Below are 13,916 nucleotides of genomic sequence, written 5' to 3' on the forward strand. Positions count from 1 at the left end.
GGTCACCTATTATAACTGAAGGTGGCTGGTTGTCAACTGGATGCACTGTGATGTTGAGCTCATACATGGGAAAGGACTCATGAAGAGGAACAGATGGATCAGGTCCATTGTAGCAACAGCCATTCACTGAAGGGCCGGCTTCATCATCCGAAACCACCAATATAACGGTGTCAAAACAAGGCGCTGGGCCAACCTCACCACCTGGAAAACAGGACACCAAGATTAGCTACGCTCACACCTTTTCTGCCTGCATTGAGTGGAAGGAAAAGGAATTATGGGGATAAAATATGAAACGTAATTTTATCACTATAAAATTAAATATAGTCAGGAAAATAATACAAAAATATTTGTCCATCTGTTGCCTCTTGTGAAATCCCTGCCAGCCACAGAACACCACATGAAGGAGTAAAGCAGGCAGTTCCTAAATGAGCAAGGGGCAGGCACAGAGCTTGACCAGGGATCCTTTCATCTTCCCTCCCAACCCTTGGATGTTAGCAACAAGCTCAGGGAGAGGCAGAAGGTACCCTTGACCCCTTGATAATTATCTCTGCAAGTGCGTTGACCACCGGAAATGAACAAACACCAACCACACAGCAGCCATGAGACACAGAGGACGCTGGGTAAGGGTAAAGAAAGGTAATCCATGTTCTGGTCATTTCTTTTTTTCTTTCTTTTCTTTTCTTTTCTTTCTTTTTTTTTTTTTTTTTTTTTTTTTTTTTTGGTTTTTCAAGACAGGGTTTTTCTGTGTAGCTTTGCGCCTTTCCTGGAACTCGCTTTGTAGACCAGGCTGGCCTCGAACTCACAGAGATCTGCCTGCCTCTGCCTCCCGAGTACTGGGATTAAAGGTGTGCACCCCCACCACTGGGCATCTGGTCATTTCTTTCTGTGTTTCTTTTACTACACACTATCCAATCACTTATCAGCCAATAGGACAATCTATACTAGCCAATCACTCATCAGCCAACAGGACAATCTATACTAGCCAATCACTCATCAGCCAACAGGACAATCTATACTAGCCAATCATTCATCAGCCAACAGGAAAATCTATACTAGCCAATCATTCATCAGCCAACAGGACAATCTGTGCTCTCCAGACAACAGAAAAGCCCTGAATGTGGGTTCTTGGCAATTCTTAAAGAGCCAAAAAGAAAAACAATGCTGGGAGCTCTGAAGAAAAGGGAAGGGAAAGCTGGAGGTGGGGGGAGAAGGGGAGGGGAAGAAGGAGGGGAAGAGAAGGGGGAGAGAAAGAACAAGAAGATCAGTGACATCATCTCTTCTCACGAGATACACTGGCCAAATCTAGAGTACTGAATCTAGAGTACCGAGCTTGGTGTGATTTTCCTTAAAAAAAAAAAAAAAAAAAAGGAAAATTCAGAAATTCAGAGATGGTATCACTTGAGCAAGAAAATGATTAAAGGCTCAAAAACTAGAAAATCCAAGTTGAAGTTTAGAGAGTTCAATAGAAACGAAACGGTTTGTTTGATAGCTGCTGAGAGAGGAAGGGCCAGTTTTCTTTAAAAGTATGACCTCTGGTCGAAGAGGGTCCAGGGCAGGTGCCACACTCGGAGTATTTGGACAGCACAAATGGGATTTGAGGGGTTTAGATGGGTAGATAGATATAGGTAGATGGGATGGGCAAAACTGAAGAACACTGTGTAAAGTGAAACAAGCCAGATGTGGAAAGCAGTTTTTGTTGTGCAAAAGCGGAATTGTGGACAGTAGCCAGAGGAGAAGGGAAAGAAAAACAGAGAGACTTTTACAGCCAGAGAAGTGTGCTGGGGCAGGAGTGGGGGGGAAGGGTGAGAGAAGGATCCTTTGTGGAAGAGGATGAAGGGATAGGATAAATGCATGACTAAATACAATTACATCATTTTCCCTTCCCTTCCCTTGATCCAAACCTTCCTATATACCCTTCCTTGCTCTATTTCAAATTCATAACTTCTTTTCTCATGAATTATGTGTGTGTTCCTAAATACACACATACAATCTGCTCAGTCTGTATAATATTACTTGTATGTATATTTTTTTTCAGAGCTGTCTATTTGATACTGTATAACCAATTGGTGTGCTCGTCCCTGGGAAAGACCATTTTTCCCACTCAGCATTCCTTAGTCGTCTGTGATACTTTGTCTAGAGTTAAGGCCTCATGAGCTTTTTCCTTTCCAAATTAGCATGTCTACGGGCATTATCCTTGTTCAGGTCCAGTTTAGGTAGCCATGTGGATGAGACTTCATAGGCGTAGCCTCTCTAACATTTCACAGCACACTCACTGATTTTCTGGCTGCTATAATCTTCCAGCCCCCTCTGCCACAATAATCCCTGAACCTTAAGGGCCCGGGTTGTGTTGTAGAGGTATGGGTTAGGACTGGGCTCTTCAACTCGGCATTTTGACTGGTTGTAGTTTTCTGTAATTGCCTCCATCTCTTACAAAGAGAAGTCTCCTCAATGACAAACGAGGACTGCACTTAGCTGTGGCCATAGGACAAATGTTTAGATTGTTGTTAGGGGTTGTGCTGTTTTAGTGAAGTTGTGGGTGTAAGCTCTCCTCTATGACCCATGACTTCACTAGTCATAGGTAGTGGGCTGGGTCTCCAGTACCAGGCATGGTTTCCCTCTTGTTGAGCAGGTCTTAAGTCCGATTAGAGAGCTGTTGGTTCCCGCCAAAGCACGCATGCCGCTGCTACACCCTAAGGGCTATCACGTCACGCTGGTCATTGTTCTAGTTCACAGGACTCACAGCTGTTGATTACCTCCCTCCTTTGGAGGTGTGTATGGCACCTTCATGGCCTCTGAGAGGAGGCTTTCAGTTCAGCTCCAGTTCACGGGCCTCTGGGTCCTGTATCTGAAGTACATGGTGTCTTCAGCAATGGGGACTTAACTTCTACCTCCAAGGGTGAACAATTCCCCATAGACATGCCTGGGGGCAACCCAGTATAGATAATTCCTCACAGAGACTCTTTTCCCAGGTGATTCTCAGTTGTGTCAAGTTGATAATTAAAACTAATAAGTACGGGTGATAAAATAAATCAGAAGACTAAAGCAAGGGTTGGAACAGATAAGCCACTGAGACACTGGGTCTTTAATGCCAGGATTCTTAGTGTTAGTCCAAACAGTGCTAAATGGAAGCCAGTGGAGTAAATGAGTGAACATTCTCAGGAAATATAACATTCAAAACATCCTTTGAGTCTATTATTCCTGCTAACGGAATATAACTAAAACATGTATGTGAAATCATTTCCCCCAGGGTCCTTCTAAGCTTTAGTAATTAACAGTTCCTTACATGGCCATCACACTAGAACAGATTTAGATGTTTGTAAATCTGTCTTTTAGGATTTGGAAGGCAGTGTAAGAGAACATGACTCATCTTACCGCAAGTTACCTGAGCTTCATGAGCCTGCTAAAGATGTTGGAATTATTCAATAAACAACCATTGGTCTTTGAGTCCCTTTCCTGTAAGATTATTGGTGACCTACAAAGTGGAGGGGGGAAATACATAAGCCTGAGGCCAGCCTGGGTCACACAGCAAATTTGTCTGTTTTACCATGTCCTTAAAATCTGAGTGAGGCTGACCTCAGAAGTAATGGACTAATATCAATGGTGGAAGAAATTTTAAGACTGCATAACATTCAGGCTGTGGCATGACTTTTACTAGCTGATTTTACCCAAGTTAACAATGAGAGTTAGGAGCAAAAATTAGAGGAGGAAGATGTGAAATGTATAGTTTGCCAAGGAAAAGAACATGCTGTATGCTGTGAACAAAGTTAAGTGTGGGTAAGTGGCTGTGGTTGTTAAAAAGTAGCAGCATACTTTGATGAGGAAGCCAGGAATGTGGCTAGAGGACATTACATTTCAGGAAGCAATAAGACCTCATGGATGGGATGATCCAGAGCATAAAACGGCAAGCTCATTTGAAAGACTTTTCTTTAAAAAGAGAGAAGCATGGGAGTGCCATGCTTGAGCGGACTGTCAAGGAAGATGCTTTCCGAGACTGCTGCACAGACATTCAGGCTGCTGTCATCATGGTCCAGGACCGTTAGGTTACTTAAGATGGTAGCAACACTTGGCTTTGTCCATATGGTGCTGGTTTTACAGGCACACACAATTCAAGAGTTAGGAGATCATGGAGGCATGCACCCAGATTTTAAAGAAAAACATGTGAGGCATCTCCCGATGTGTGGCAGTATTTGGGGGTCAGTGGAGGCTTATGAGATGGAAGCTTGCTAGAGAAGTAGATACTAAAGTTGGGCTCTTGAAGGTGATAGCCTAGCCCCTAACTCCAGTCTTGTTCTTTGCTTCTTGGGCTGTCGCCATGTGAAGGGACTCGCCTCATGCCTCTGCCATCAACTGAGATTCTCTGTCATGCCTTCATGGCTAGGAATGGCTGAAAACTCTCAGAAATAAATGCACAAAGTGTGTTCCTTCCCATTGATGGTTTCTGCCACAGTGACACAAAAGTCATGCGGTGTCCCATTCGGCTAGTCTTCCCATGTCCTCTTCCTTCCTTCAGTCCTCCAAGGAATGGGTGTGTTAACAGGAAACTGTGATTAACTTCAGCAAGAGGAAATACATGATGCTGTTTCTGGGCAAATGCTACTAAGCTAGACCTAAGTCAATGACTTAGGATTTCTGTTGTGATGAAACACTGTGACCCAAAGCAACCCGAGGAAGAAATGATTTATTTCTATCAAGATCTCATACAACAGTCCATCATTAAAGTGAGGACAGGAACTCAAACAGGGCAGGAACCTGAAGGCAGGAGCTGATGCAGATGCCATGGAGGGGAGCTGCTTACTGGCTTGCTCCCCATAGCTTGCTCAGCCCACCTTCTTAGAGAACCCAGGACCACCAGCCCAAAAGTGGCACCACCCACATCAATCACTAATTAAGAAAATGCCTTATAGGTTTATCTTATGGAGGCATTTTCTTAATTGAGAATCCCTCTTCCCAAATGACTCTGCTTTATGTCAAATTGACAAAAAACTTGGCAGGAAAGAAGACATGCAAAGAAGAACAGTATGAAGTGCCAGCATGTCATGGCCATCCTTCCATGTGAGAGGGTTTTTCTCTGCACACTTAGATAACAGTCCTTTAGCACAGAGTGGCTCATACTCCACTGTGGCCCATGGGCTCCATGCTGTGCCTTGCAAATATCAGATGCTGAGTTACTGTTTTTTCTAGTCGAACACTTCACACAGCAGGAAGAAATGCCAACTGAGAAACAATATACTGAGGTAACAACAATGGAAACCCAGTCCTTATAAACCTGCACTTTTGTTCTGACTGTCACATGCTACGAGCAGGTCATGCAAAGTGCAAGATATCATCTTGCTTTTCAGAAACTTAGAAAGGACACTAGTTACTTCTAGGAAGCTAACTGGTGGCCAGGAGACTTTTAAAAGTAATGGTGCCATTGTTTTAGGTGACCTGATTTGGTATTTGCATCATGGTTTAGAAATCTGTAAGTAAAATGACCAAATTCTTCAAGTTGACTGAAAAAGGACTTGCGGACCTCTGTCCATGATGACCGTGTTTACAAACTGGGGTGCAGCCTGCATTATCTTTAGTGGAAGGAAATATTAAGATTATAATGGGATGGGAGCTCATGACAAGGGGTGGAAATGAGACTCTTCAGAATGCCTTCACTACACAAGGCTGACACCTACCTGTGTGTTTGTATGTCACAGCTCCTGAGATGACATCTCCCTGAGAGAACCTGTCCACATGGTTTCCAGCCTTTCTCACCACCCCATGCTGCGGCTCTCGGGTAATCAGAAACAGCAGTTTTAAGTCATCACTGTCTGCATCAGTAGCAAAAATGTATTCAGGGGTGATGATCACCTCTCCACCCTCTGAGCAATGCATCATGGGGATCAGGTCAGCCTTCAGAACAGGTGGCTCATCATTCACAGGGAATACCTAAGCAGGATAAAAAGAGCACATTTTTTAAGAAAAAGACAAAGTGACAAATGTCCCAGCTGGTAAACTACCGCTCACAGTCATGGTGACAGGTATTTTTCATCTTCTGGACACATGGAACAATGGCCATGAAATTTGGCCAAAGCAGTCTGAGTTTTTTGACTTTCTCAATTGGTTGAAGGATGCTCCACATGAATGAGAGTCTGTGGCTCTAGCTGGGAACTCAGAGCACTCATTGTTCTCAGAAGACAAAGAGGAAACACAATAGAAAGCATCCCTCACTTTAACACATAGCCTCTTTCATTAAATACACACATTGCACAGGGATTCTGGGCCCAGGAGTCCGATGCATGTACATCCACAGCATCAAAGTTAGTCTTATTTCAAATTATTTGGTAATTCAAAGCTTTCTGCCACCTTCGACGTCTGGCCACCCACAACGTTTCCATGGGTCCACAGGAAACCATAGCAGTGTTATCAAATGGAATGTGTGATGGGGTTTGGATTGTTTGTGTGTTTGGTTGGTTGGTTGGTTGTCTGGTTGGTTGATTTAATTTTGTGGCTGTTTGTTTGGTTGTTTGGTTTGGTAAAGTCTGGCCTGCTGTGAGCCTGTGCACCCTTTCAGCCCTACACATACTTCAGCCAAAGTGATCTTAGTAAACATCAATTTCAAGTTGCTGGTCTGCAGGGACCTTCAATGTCTCCTCTGCTCCCCCCATGATTCTCCTAGGAGTCTCTGGTGTAACGTGCCATGGGTGCCTTCACCACCCCATTTCATCTTCACCCTCCTTCCCAACTATCCTGGCCGCTGTCTCACCCCCGAGCCTGCCCCGTACGTACATACATTCTGTCTCACTCTCTCGGTACAACTAATTTCTGTCTCAGATCCCATGTATGTTTTTCAGGGAAGGTTTCCTGATCACTAAGGCTAATTGAGAAGCTTCTATTACTTACACTCCTGTTCATAAAACACATACACATTTTAATCAACTATCTTTGTGATGATCCAGTTAGTGGCTATCATCATCTGTGATCGGTAATTTCAAGAACAGGAACCTCCTTTATCTTGCTCAGAATTGTTCTACAAGCATCTAAGACCCCCAACATACATTACAGAAGGCACCTACTAAATGCTTGTTGAATGAATAAATGAATGGATTTCCTAGTTACTGTGCATTCAAGGGCTAATGGCTATAAGACAAATACACAGAGAACTATGCCGACGCTTTCCTATCCTTATAGGAATGAGTATATCCTTATAGGAATGATACAAAGATGAGTGCATAGATACTGTAGCTTATTTATCAAAGGTGTAAAAATATAATTGTCTGCTTTCTCCTTTGCTACAAAGAAAAATAATTATCTTTGTTCCTATCTTCTGTGTGAATCCATTAAAGACATATCTTCTTGCTTGACCCTAAGAAATTTTACCAATTTGTTCACATGGATGATAACTGTGAATAGTCATTGTGAGGGGAAGAAACCATAAACAACATTGCCCAAAAACTGTTTTGTCTGGCTTTCAAAAATTATCCCCTTTAACTTAAAAAGTAGCAATAAATGGTTCCTTTCACCAAGATGCGGCGCTTATTGCCAGACATAATAAGATGGTCATATATAACAAGTGGGAGTGGAGTCCTCAAAAAAATAAAATAAAAAAGTAACTCAGAGAATCTTCCTTTGTGTATAGACGTTTGCCATAAAGAAAACATCCCCTCTTGAAGCCGACATGGTCTCCCGCTTTTCACGGAGCCATCATCACAGACCTTTGTGAAGACTGAGGAGGAAAATGAGAGGCAGGCTCTTCATAGAACCTGGCACCTCAAGCAATTAGCCAGGGGGAAGTATGGCCATATAATGAGGAAGAGCCTCACATTACACCATCGCAGTGATAGCTCTGAACCAGCTGTAGATTCTTCAGGAGCCCAAGTGTATTAACTAAAGAAAGATGATTCCTTCCTTGTCTGTTTAAAAAAAAAACTATAGATATCAACACTCTTTATCAGTGACCAGCTATAAAATATCTTACAAATACATATCAATTTTATATCACTAAAATCTAGCCCCTATTCAAACAGGAAGAGATAGAAGCTAGCACAATGAGAATACTTGGTAGCTCTTCAGGGAATGTGATAATTTTCTCTATCGGCAACTATAAAAACGCTTGCAAATCACCCACAAGATGCCCATGGTCTTGGTTACCCACATAACAGGGAAACACCAAAGTTTTCAGAAGTCCTTTGAACACGCCTGAACTTTGTGAGCAGACTTTGCCAAAGGAAAGGGGGAGATGACTTCAAACCAAACCCATGCCAGGCTTGTGGTATAGACATTCCAAACGGAGCCCCACATGCATGGCTTCTTCCATAAGCAAAGAGAACTCCAGTGGTTCTGGACAGTCTTCCCAGCTGCTAAGTAAGCCTGTGTGCCCTTCAAAAATATTAGACATATTTTATATACAAAATGAACTACTTTTAAAATTAAGTATCAGGATTTAAGCTTAGAATAATTCTAATATAACCTTTGTCTCTACCAACTGACTCCAGACACACACACAGGTGCTCTGGCAACCTTCTGCTTTGGAGTCTGTGTATTTTAAGTTGTTTGGGAACCTGAGAAGTTCCCAGAATAGAGACTTTACATTCAATTGATTCAGGGAGGAGACTCTCTACCTACCTCGATGTGTAGAACAAATTCTGCTGAATTTGTGCCATCTGTGACCTCCAAGAAGATCTCATCTTGAAAAACCTCAGATCCGTCATGGTGATACCTGCAGGGAGAGTGTGGAAGCTAATCTTTTAGAAACACATGGGTGTAGCCTAAGCTGCATGACGTAAGTACTCCTCCATCACCTTGGCCATAACTTCACTAAATAAAAAGTTATTTAAATAAGTAAATAAAAAAAGAAGCAGTATAACTATAAATGCAAAGGTATGTAAGCACTCAATATCCCTAAATGTAAACTTGCTCTACCTGGGAAAACATTGTTGCATGCATTGGTAATTTTTCCCCCAAATCAAAAAAACAACAAAAACAAAACAAAACCCAGCCTTTTGGAAGCTGGGGAGACAGCTTACAGTTAAAGCCTCGTTCTGTTCTGTTCTTCCATAAGACCTGAGGTCGCCTCCCAGCACCCATCTCAGGCAGCTCACAACCACCTAATAACTACAGCTCCAGGTTCTCTGAAGTCTCTGGACTCCAAAGGCACCTGAGTTCACATGAACATATATATCCACATATATGCATGTATATGTGCATATGTTCATAAAAATACATACACATAATGAAAAATAATCTTGAGACTATATTTCAGAAAGCAGTCTTCGCATGGCCTCCATGACAGTGGGAAGTACTTGACCTGGTACCTGTGTAACAGTGGAGCATGCTGGCTGGAGCCAGAGTGACGCTAAGATGAAGCAGAACACTCCGAGGACTCCAGGATGCCCATGCCTCCCAACATTCCTCCTGTGTTCTAACACTGCTCCTCTCTGAGGCCTTGCTCTAAGAATTAGGTATCGCCTCCCTCCACCATATTTCAAGTTCCATTTACACGTTCCTCATCTCTACCAGAAAAGACTCTCACATCTCCCCAGGTTTAAAAATACCTTTCTTTGTTCTAACCTTGGCCCTGTATTCCTCTTAATTCTCAGCCAATTTTTTTTTAAAGAAATTGTATAATTCTAGGCTTTTCACATACTTTCTAGCCCACTACAGTGACACTCAGTTAATTCTAAGTAGCTCTTGAATTAAATTGAGCCTTTTTTTTTTAAAAAAAAATCACACCGGTGGTTTGTTCATACTAACAAATGGAATTATAACCTAGGAATCAAAAACAAAAGTGTCAATAAAAAAGGACAGTATATTGAACCTATATGATTTTGTTATATGGATGAAAAGGACTATATTTTATTCAAGATGGGCCACTAGTAGGGTGATAATGGACTTAATCCTTATCTCTCATACACATTAACTGCTGTGCTCTGTTTTTCACGCCTCTTACTGCTTTCACCAAAAATAATTATGAATAACAATGGGCTGATCCATTTCACAATGCTGCTGCCCCCCAAACAGCTAAGTGTGTCTGAGGACGCATGCGTGTGAAGCGGGACAGTGGAGCCAAGCAGACTGGTAAAACCGGACTCCTGAAAATCCTCACAAGTGCATCAGCATCGCTGTGCTTAGTTCTGCCTGAGAGCAGAATGATGTGCCTTGTCAGTCTTGATGACTCAGGTTAAATAACTAAAAAATACTTCACTGCAACTCTCCAGACAGGCAACTAGACATAGAATGCTAGCAAACGTTTCTACTTTTCTCTGTCCGCCATTCATCTCAGCACTGTCTAAACAAAAGCCTTTCCTTAACATGTAGATAGGAGCTAAGATTTCAAATCCAAACTAGAAACAAAACAGAAAAAATATTTTTTCTTTTCTTTTTCTTCCTTTCTTCCTTTCTTTCTTTCCTTCTTTCTTTCTTTCCTTCTTTCTTTCTTTCTTTCTTTCTTTCTTTCTTTCTTTCTTTCTTTCCTTCCTTCCTTCCTTCCTTCCTTCCTTCCTTCCTTCCTTCCTTCCTTCCTTCCTTCCTTCCTCTACTTTCTTTTTTCAAGACAGGGTTTCTCTGTGTTAACAGCCTTGGCTATCCTAGAACTCTTTCTTAGATAATGCTGGCCTCAAACTCACAGAGATCTGCCAGCCTGTGCATCCCTAGTGCTGGGATTAAAGGTGTGCGCCACCACCCCATTCCTCCCTCTGTTCTTACCAGGTTGGTCTTGAACTCCTAATCCTCCTGACTCAGCATTCCGAGTAGTGGGATTAAAGAGTAGGCTACCATATCTGGCTAATCAATAGTGTTCTACCCCTGCATTTCCAAGGTTATGAAATTGCCTTTTCTTAGAGCCAACTTCAATTAGCTGCACAGATTATTTTAGTCTCTACTGAGTTTGTGTTATGTGCAGTTGTAGCAAAATTAATATTCATGGCCATTAATTTTTCTTGCACAAATATTCATAAGCTCATTCCCTCTGCTATAGTAAGCCAGAGAGAAAGAAAACATTTGAAAGAAATTTCTTTTTTACTTCTTTAATTTTCAATTGATCCTTACTAATATGAAGTGGCGTATTGTTTGAAAAGAATTACACAGGGTCCCTTTCCTTTGCTGGGCTTCACAACTGATCCAGATAGAGAGCCACTTCACAGGATGGGGAAAGCACACACACACAAAATCTTCTAACCTAACTTTTAAGGTATGGAGGTCTCTCCATGAAAATGTGCCTCTTGGGTTTAGAGGAAATCCATCCAGCTCTACCCTGCCATGGAGGGGCATCTCCTGAAGAGAGAGGCTGATGCTATCCAGTGGGGTGTCCACGTCAGAAACCAAAATGGAGTCTGGGCTGATGGTGCACTGACCACCCTCGACCACTCTCAGGGTGTTGGTGAATACCTAGAAAGAAGGAAGGAGACACTCAAAGCCTTGTTCCATCAGGTATTACTGAATACAAGAGTTCAACAGGTCCCTAGAAAGCTTCCGGAACTGTCCTCGCATGTCAATTAACTATGAAAATCCTGCAGGTTCATGAGTAGTGCTTAAGAAGCTCCAGGTTTGCCTGGTGTCACTCGGCCCTAACGACTGTCACTCAACTCGGTTTCGTATCATGAAGGTACCATCAATTTCTAATAGTCTCAGATCTTGGAAATACTATTTCATTTGTCCGTGGTGCATAAACAAAAGAGAGAAATCAACGTCCACCGTGGCCCCAAGTCTTCCTCACTATTCCATCTTCTTTCAAAGGAAGACGACTCTTCCATCTGCCTCGTAAGTACCTGCACAGATCAGCCTTCTCCAAGCATAGACCTTTTTGCATAAAAGAAGATTTTTCAACAGGTTTTATAGGGTATGCTTTGGTTTGGGATCTCAATCTCATATATGGACAAGGGTGGTCTAAGTGAAATCTAATCAACTTCATTCAATAGTCGTTCTGACTTATTTTCACAATAAGCATTAGGCCAGGTCTTCAGCAGGAAAGGGGTCCCAGATGGAGTTGGTGCAGATGCCTTCTAGTTAAAGAGTTGTCAACACTTCTCCAACCACAGATTGCAAGCTCGCCAGCTTGAGAGGTTGGGCCGCTGACATACGTGAGTGTAGTGTGTCGGTGGGGACTCTGAAAATGGACAGCGCATCCTGCCCTGCAGCCATGGTGCCTGTGGCCTCAGTGCTGTTAGGGCTCTTTATTTTCAAGAGAAACCCCAAGTCAGTCTTGTTAAGAAATCTTCAGGCCCTTAAAGGTTTGCAACTTAACAACTTAAATATTATTTAGAACCATCGAACCATTTCTGCATGTGAGTGAGTGCCTTCCCTTAGGCCTTCCAGTAAGAAATCTGTTTGCTGGCCTGAGGCAGGTGTAGCTGTGATGAATCAGCTGGAAAGAAAACATCAGGGCTGGCCATATTCGGGTAGGTAGATGCCTGGGCAAGTCACCCTTTACCTTGAGAATGAAGCTGGGAAGGTCTAGAGCCTTCTGGTCTATAACAAATGGGGGATAATATTCCTTTGTCTTTCCACTTTTAAGGAGAAAAAAAATGATCCCAATAATAATCACACTAATCAAGTATAGTAGTGGGGGGGCAGAAAAAACTCAAAACAAAACAGCCTCAGAGAGAAGACATGGCAGGTAGCAATGCCTTTGTAGTTTGGTTCTAAAGAAAAACTCAGGCCCCTTAAGACTTCCATAAACACTGAGCGGTGGCACCGAGGAGAACAAAAGGGTCCATCCTAATTCATTTTGGAAAATTAAAAAGCTTCTTTGGATCACACAGCAGCATAGCTGGCCTGTGGTGAGAGCAAATAGGTTCTTCCGGTTGCTAAGAGACCCATCATTTAATCTCCTTCCCCTGATCAACAAGGGGGGCTCAGCAGAATGAAAGAGATGTTGATAAGGCTTTGAAAACAATGCCAAATTCAACACTGAAAAAATTCTCACCTTTCAGATAGGAAGTCCCATGGGTAGAGTCTCCCACCCACACCCAGCCCTGCTTTTTTTCTAGACTGCAGCTGGGAAATGTAAACATTACTCTTTCCTTTCTCTGGCTCCTGTCGGGCCTCCATGTCAAACACGGCATACCTCAGGAACCTGATTGTCCACTGGGAGAATGGTTATGTTGAAGCAGATTCCATGCACGGTGCCTCCATGCTGGTTACTGACAGACACCGTGAACTGCACATGTCGAGGACTGGGACCTATATCTTGCATGGGTGGCATGTAGGCCACTTTCATATGGTTCACAGCATGCTGTAAAGTAAATTGAGATGGACATATGTGTTGGTTTGCAGAGACCGGAATCCTTTAGCAACTTTAAGTCTAAGACCACTGCAGCGTTAATTGATAGGGAGCACAGTAAGTATTCCCATGGATGGAAAGATTCCCAAGGCTCTCCTTGGTAAACCACATTGCCTAAACATAAGAGGAAAACTGATGAAGTCAGGCAGTATGTCAAATGATGGGGTCCAACCAATTCTGCAAAAGGCAGACTCAGACTTCCCTCAGTCCCTCCCTGAAGTCACTGTACTAATGCAAGCTGGGTAAGCCTGCAAGGCCTCTGTTTCCTTATCGGTAAAGTTATTAAAACAGTAGCACTTAGCACATTACAACTTCTAACTATTAAGAAATCAGACATAATTAGCCCCAAACCACAGATGTCTGATGCCTGAGCTCTCATAAACCACACCCCCCCTACCATGAGGTCTTCAGAGGAGAGTTCACAAGAGTAAGCAGAGGGATACAGAAGGTTTTGGGAGAGTACTAAGTATTATTGGATGAACTGCAAGCCCATAAAATGACATACTAAAGTTCATTGAAACTGTAGAATGTGCATTTATTTAGAAATAGGACCACTGCAGATGTATGTAGTAGAAATACTTGAGTAGCATAAGTCCTCAATCCAATAGAACTGGTCTCCTTGTAACAGGAAGAGACAGATGGGGGCAGGCATGACTGACAGAAGTCA

At 42.7% G+C, this 13,916-nt stretch overlaps 1 protein-coding gene across 6 annotated transcripts in view; it reads right to left on the reverse strand.

Annotated features, from left to right (window-relative positions):
- Frem1 (FRAS1 related extracellular matrix 1) overlaps positions 1–13,916 on the reverse strand; it is a 148,765-nt gene that overhangs the window by 76,230 nt on the left and 58,619 nt on the right. For all 6 annotated transcript variants that reach the window (XR_013049175.1, XR_013049176.1, XM_076564439.1 and 3 more), the window contains 5 exons: positions 13,034–13,201; positions 11,147–11,355; positions 8,596–8,689; positions 5,667–5,919; positions 7–201 (listed from right to left, as the gene is read on the reverse strand). Coding sequence is in view for 4 of the 6 variants with exons in the window: in XM_076564439.1 (XP_076420554.1) it covers positions 7–201; positions 5,667–5,919; positions 8,596–8,689; positions 11,147–11,355; positions 13,034–13,201 (919 nt within the window). In the remaining 2 variants the exon portion in view is untranslated. The remainder of the gene's footprint in view (positions 1–6; positions 202–5,666; positions 5,920–8,595; positions 8,690–11,146; positions 11,356–13,033; positions 13,202–13,916) is intronic.

The sequence above is a fragment of the Peromyscus maniculatus genome, chromosome 2 (genome assembly GCF_049852395.1).
Source record: "Peromyscus maniculatus bairdii isolate BWxNUB_F1_BW_parent chromosome 2, HU_Pman_BW_mat_3.1, whole genome shotgun sequence".
Taxonomy (NCBI): Eukaryota; Metazoa; Chordata; class Mammalia; order Rodentia; family Cricetidae; genus Peromyscus; species Peromyscus maniculatus.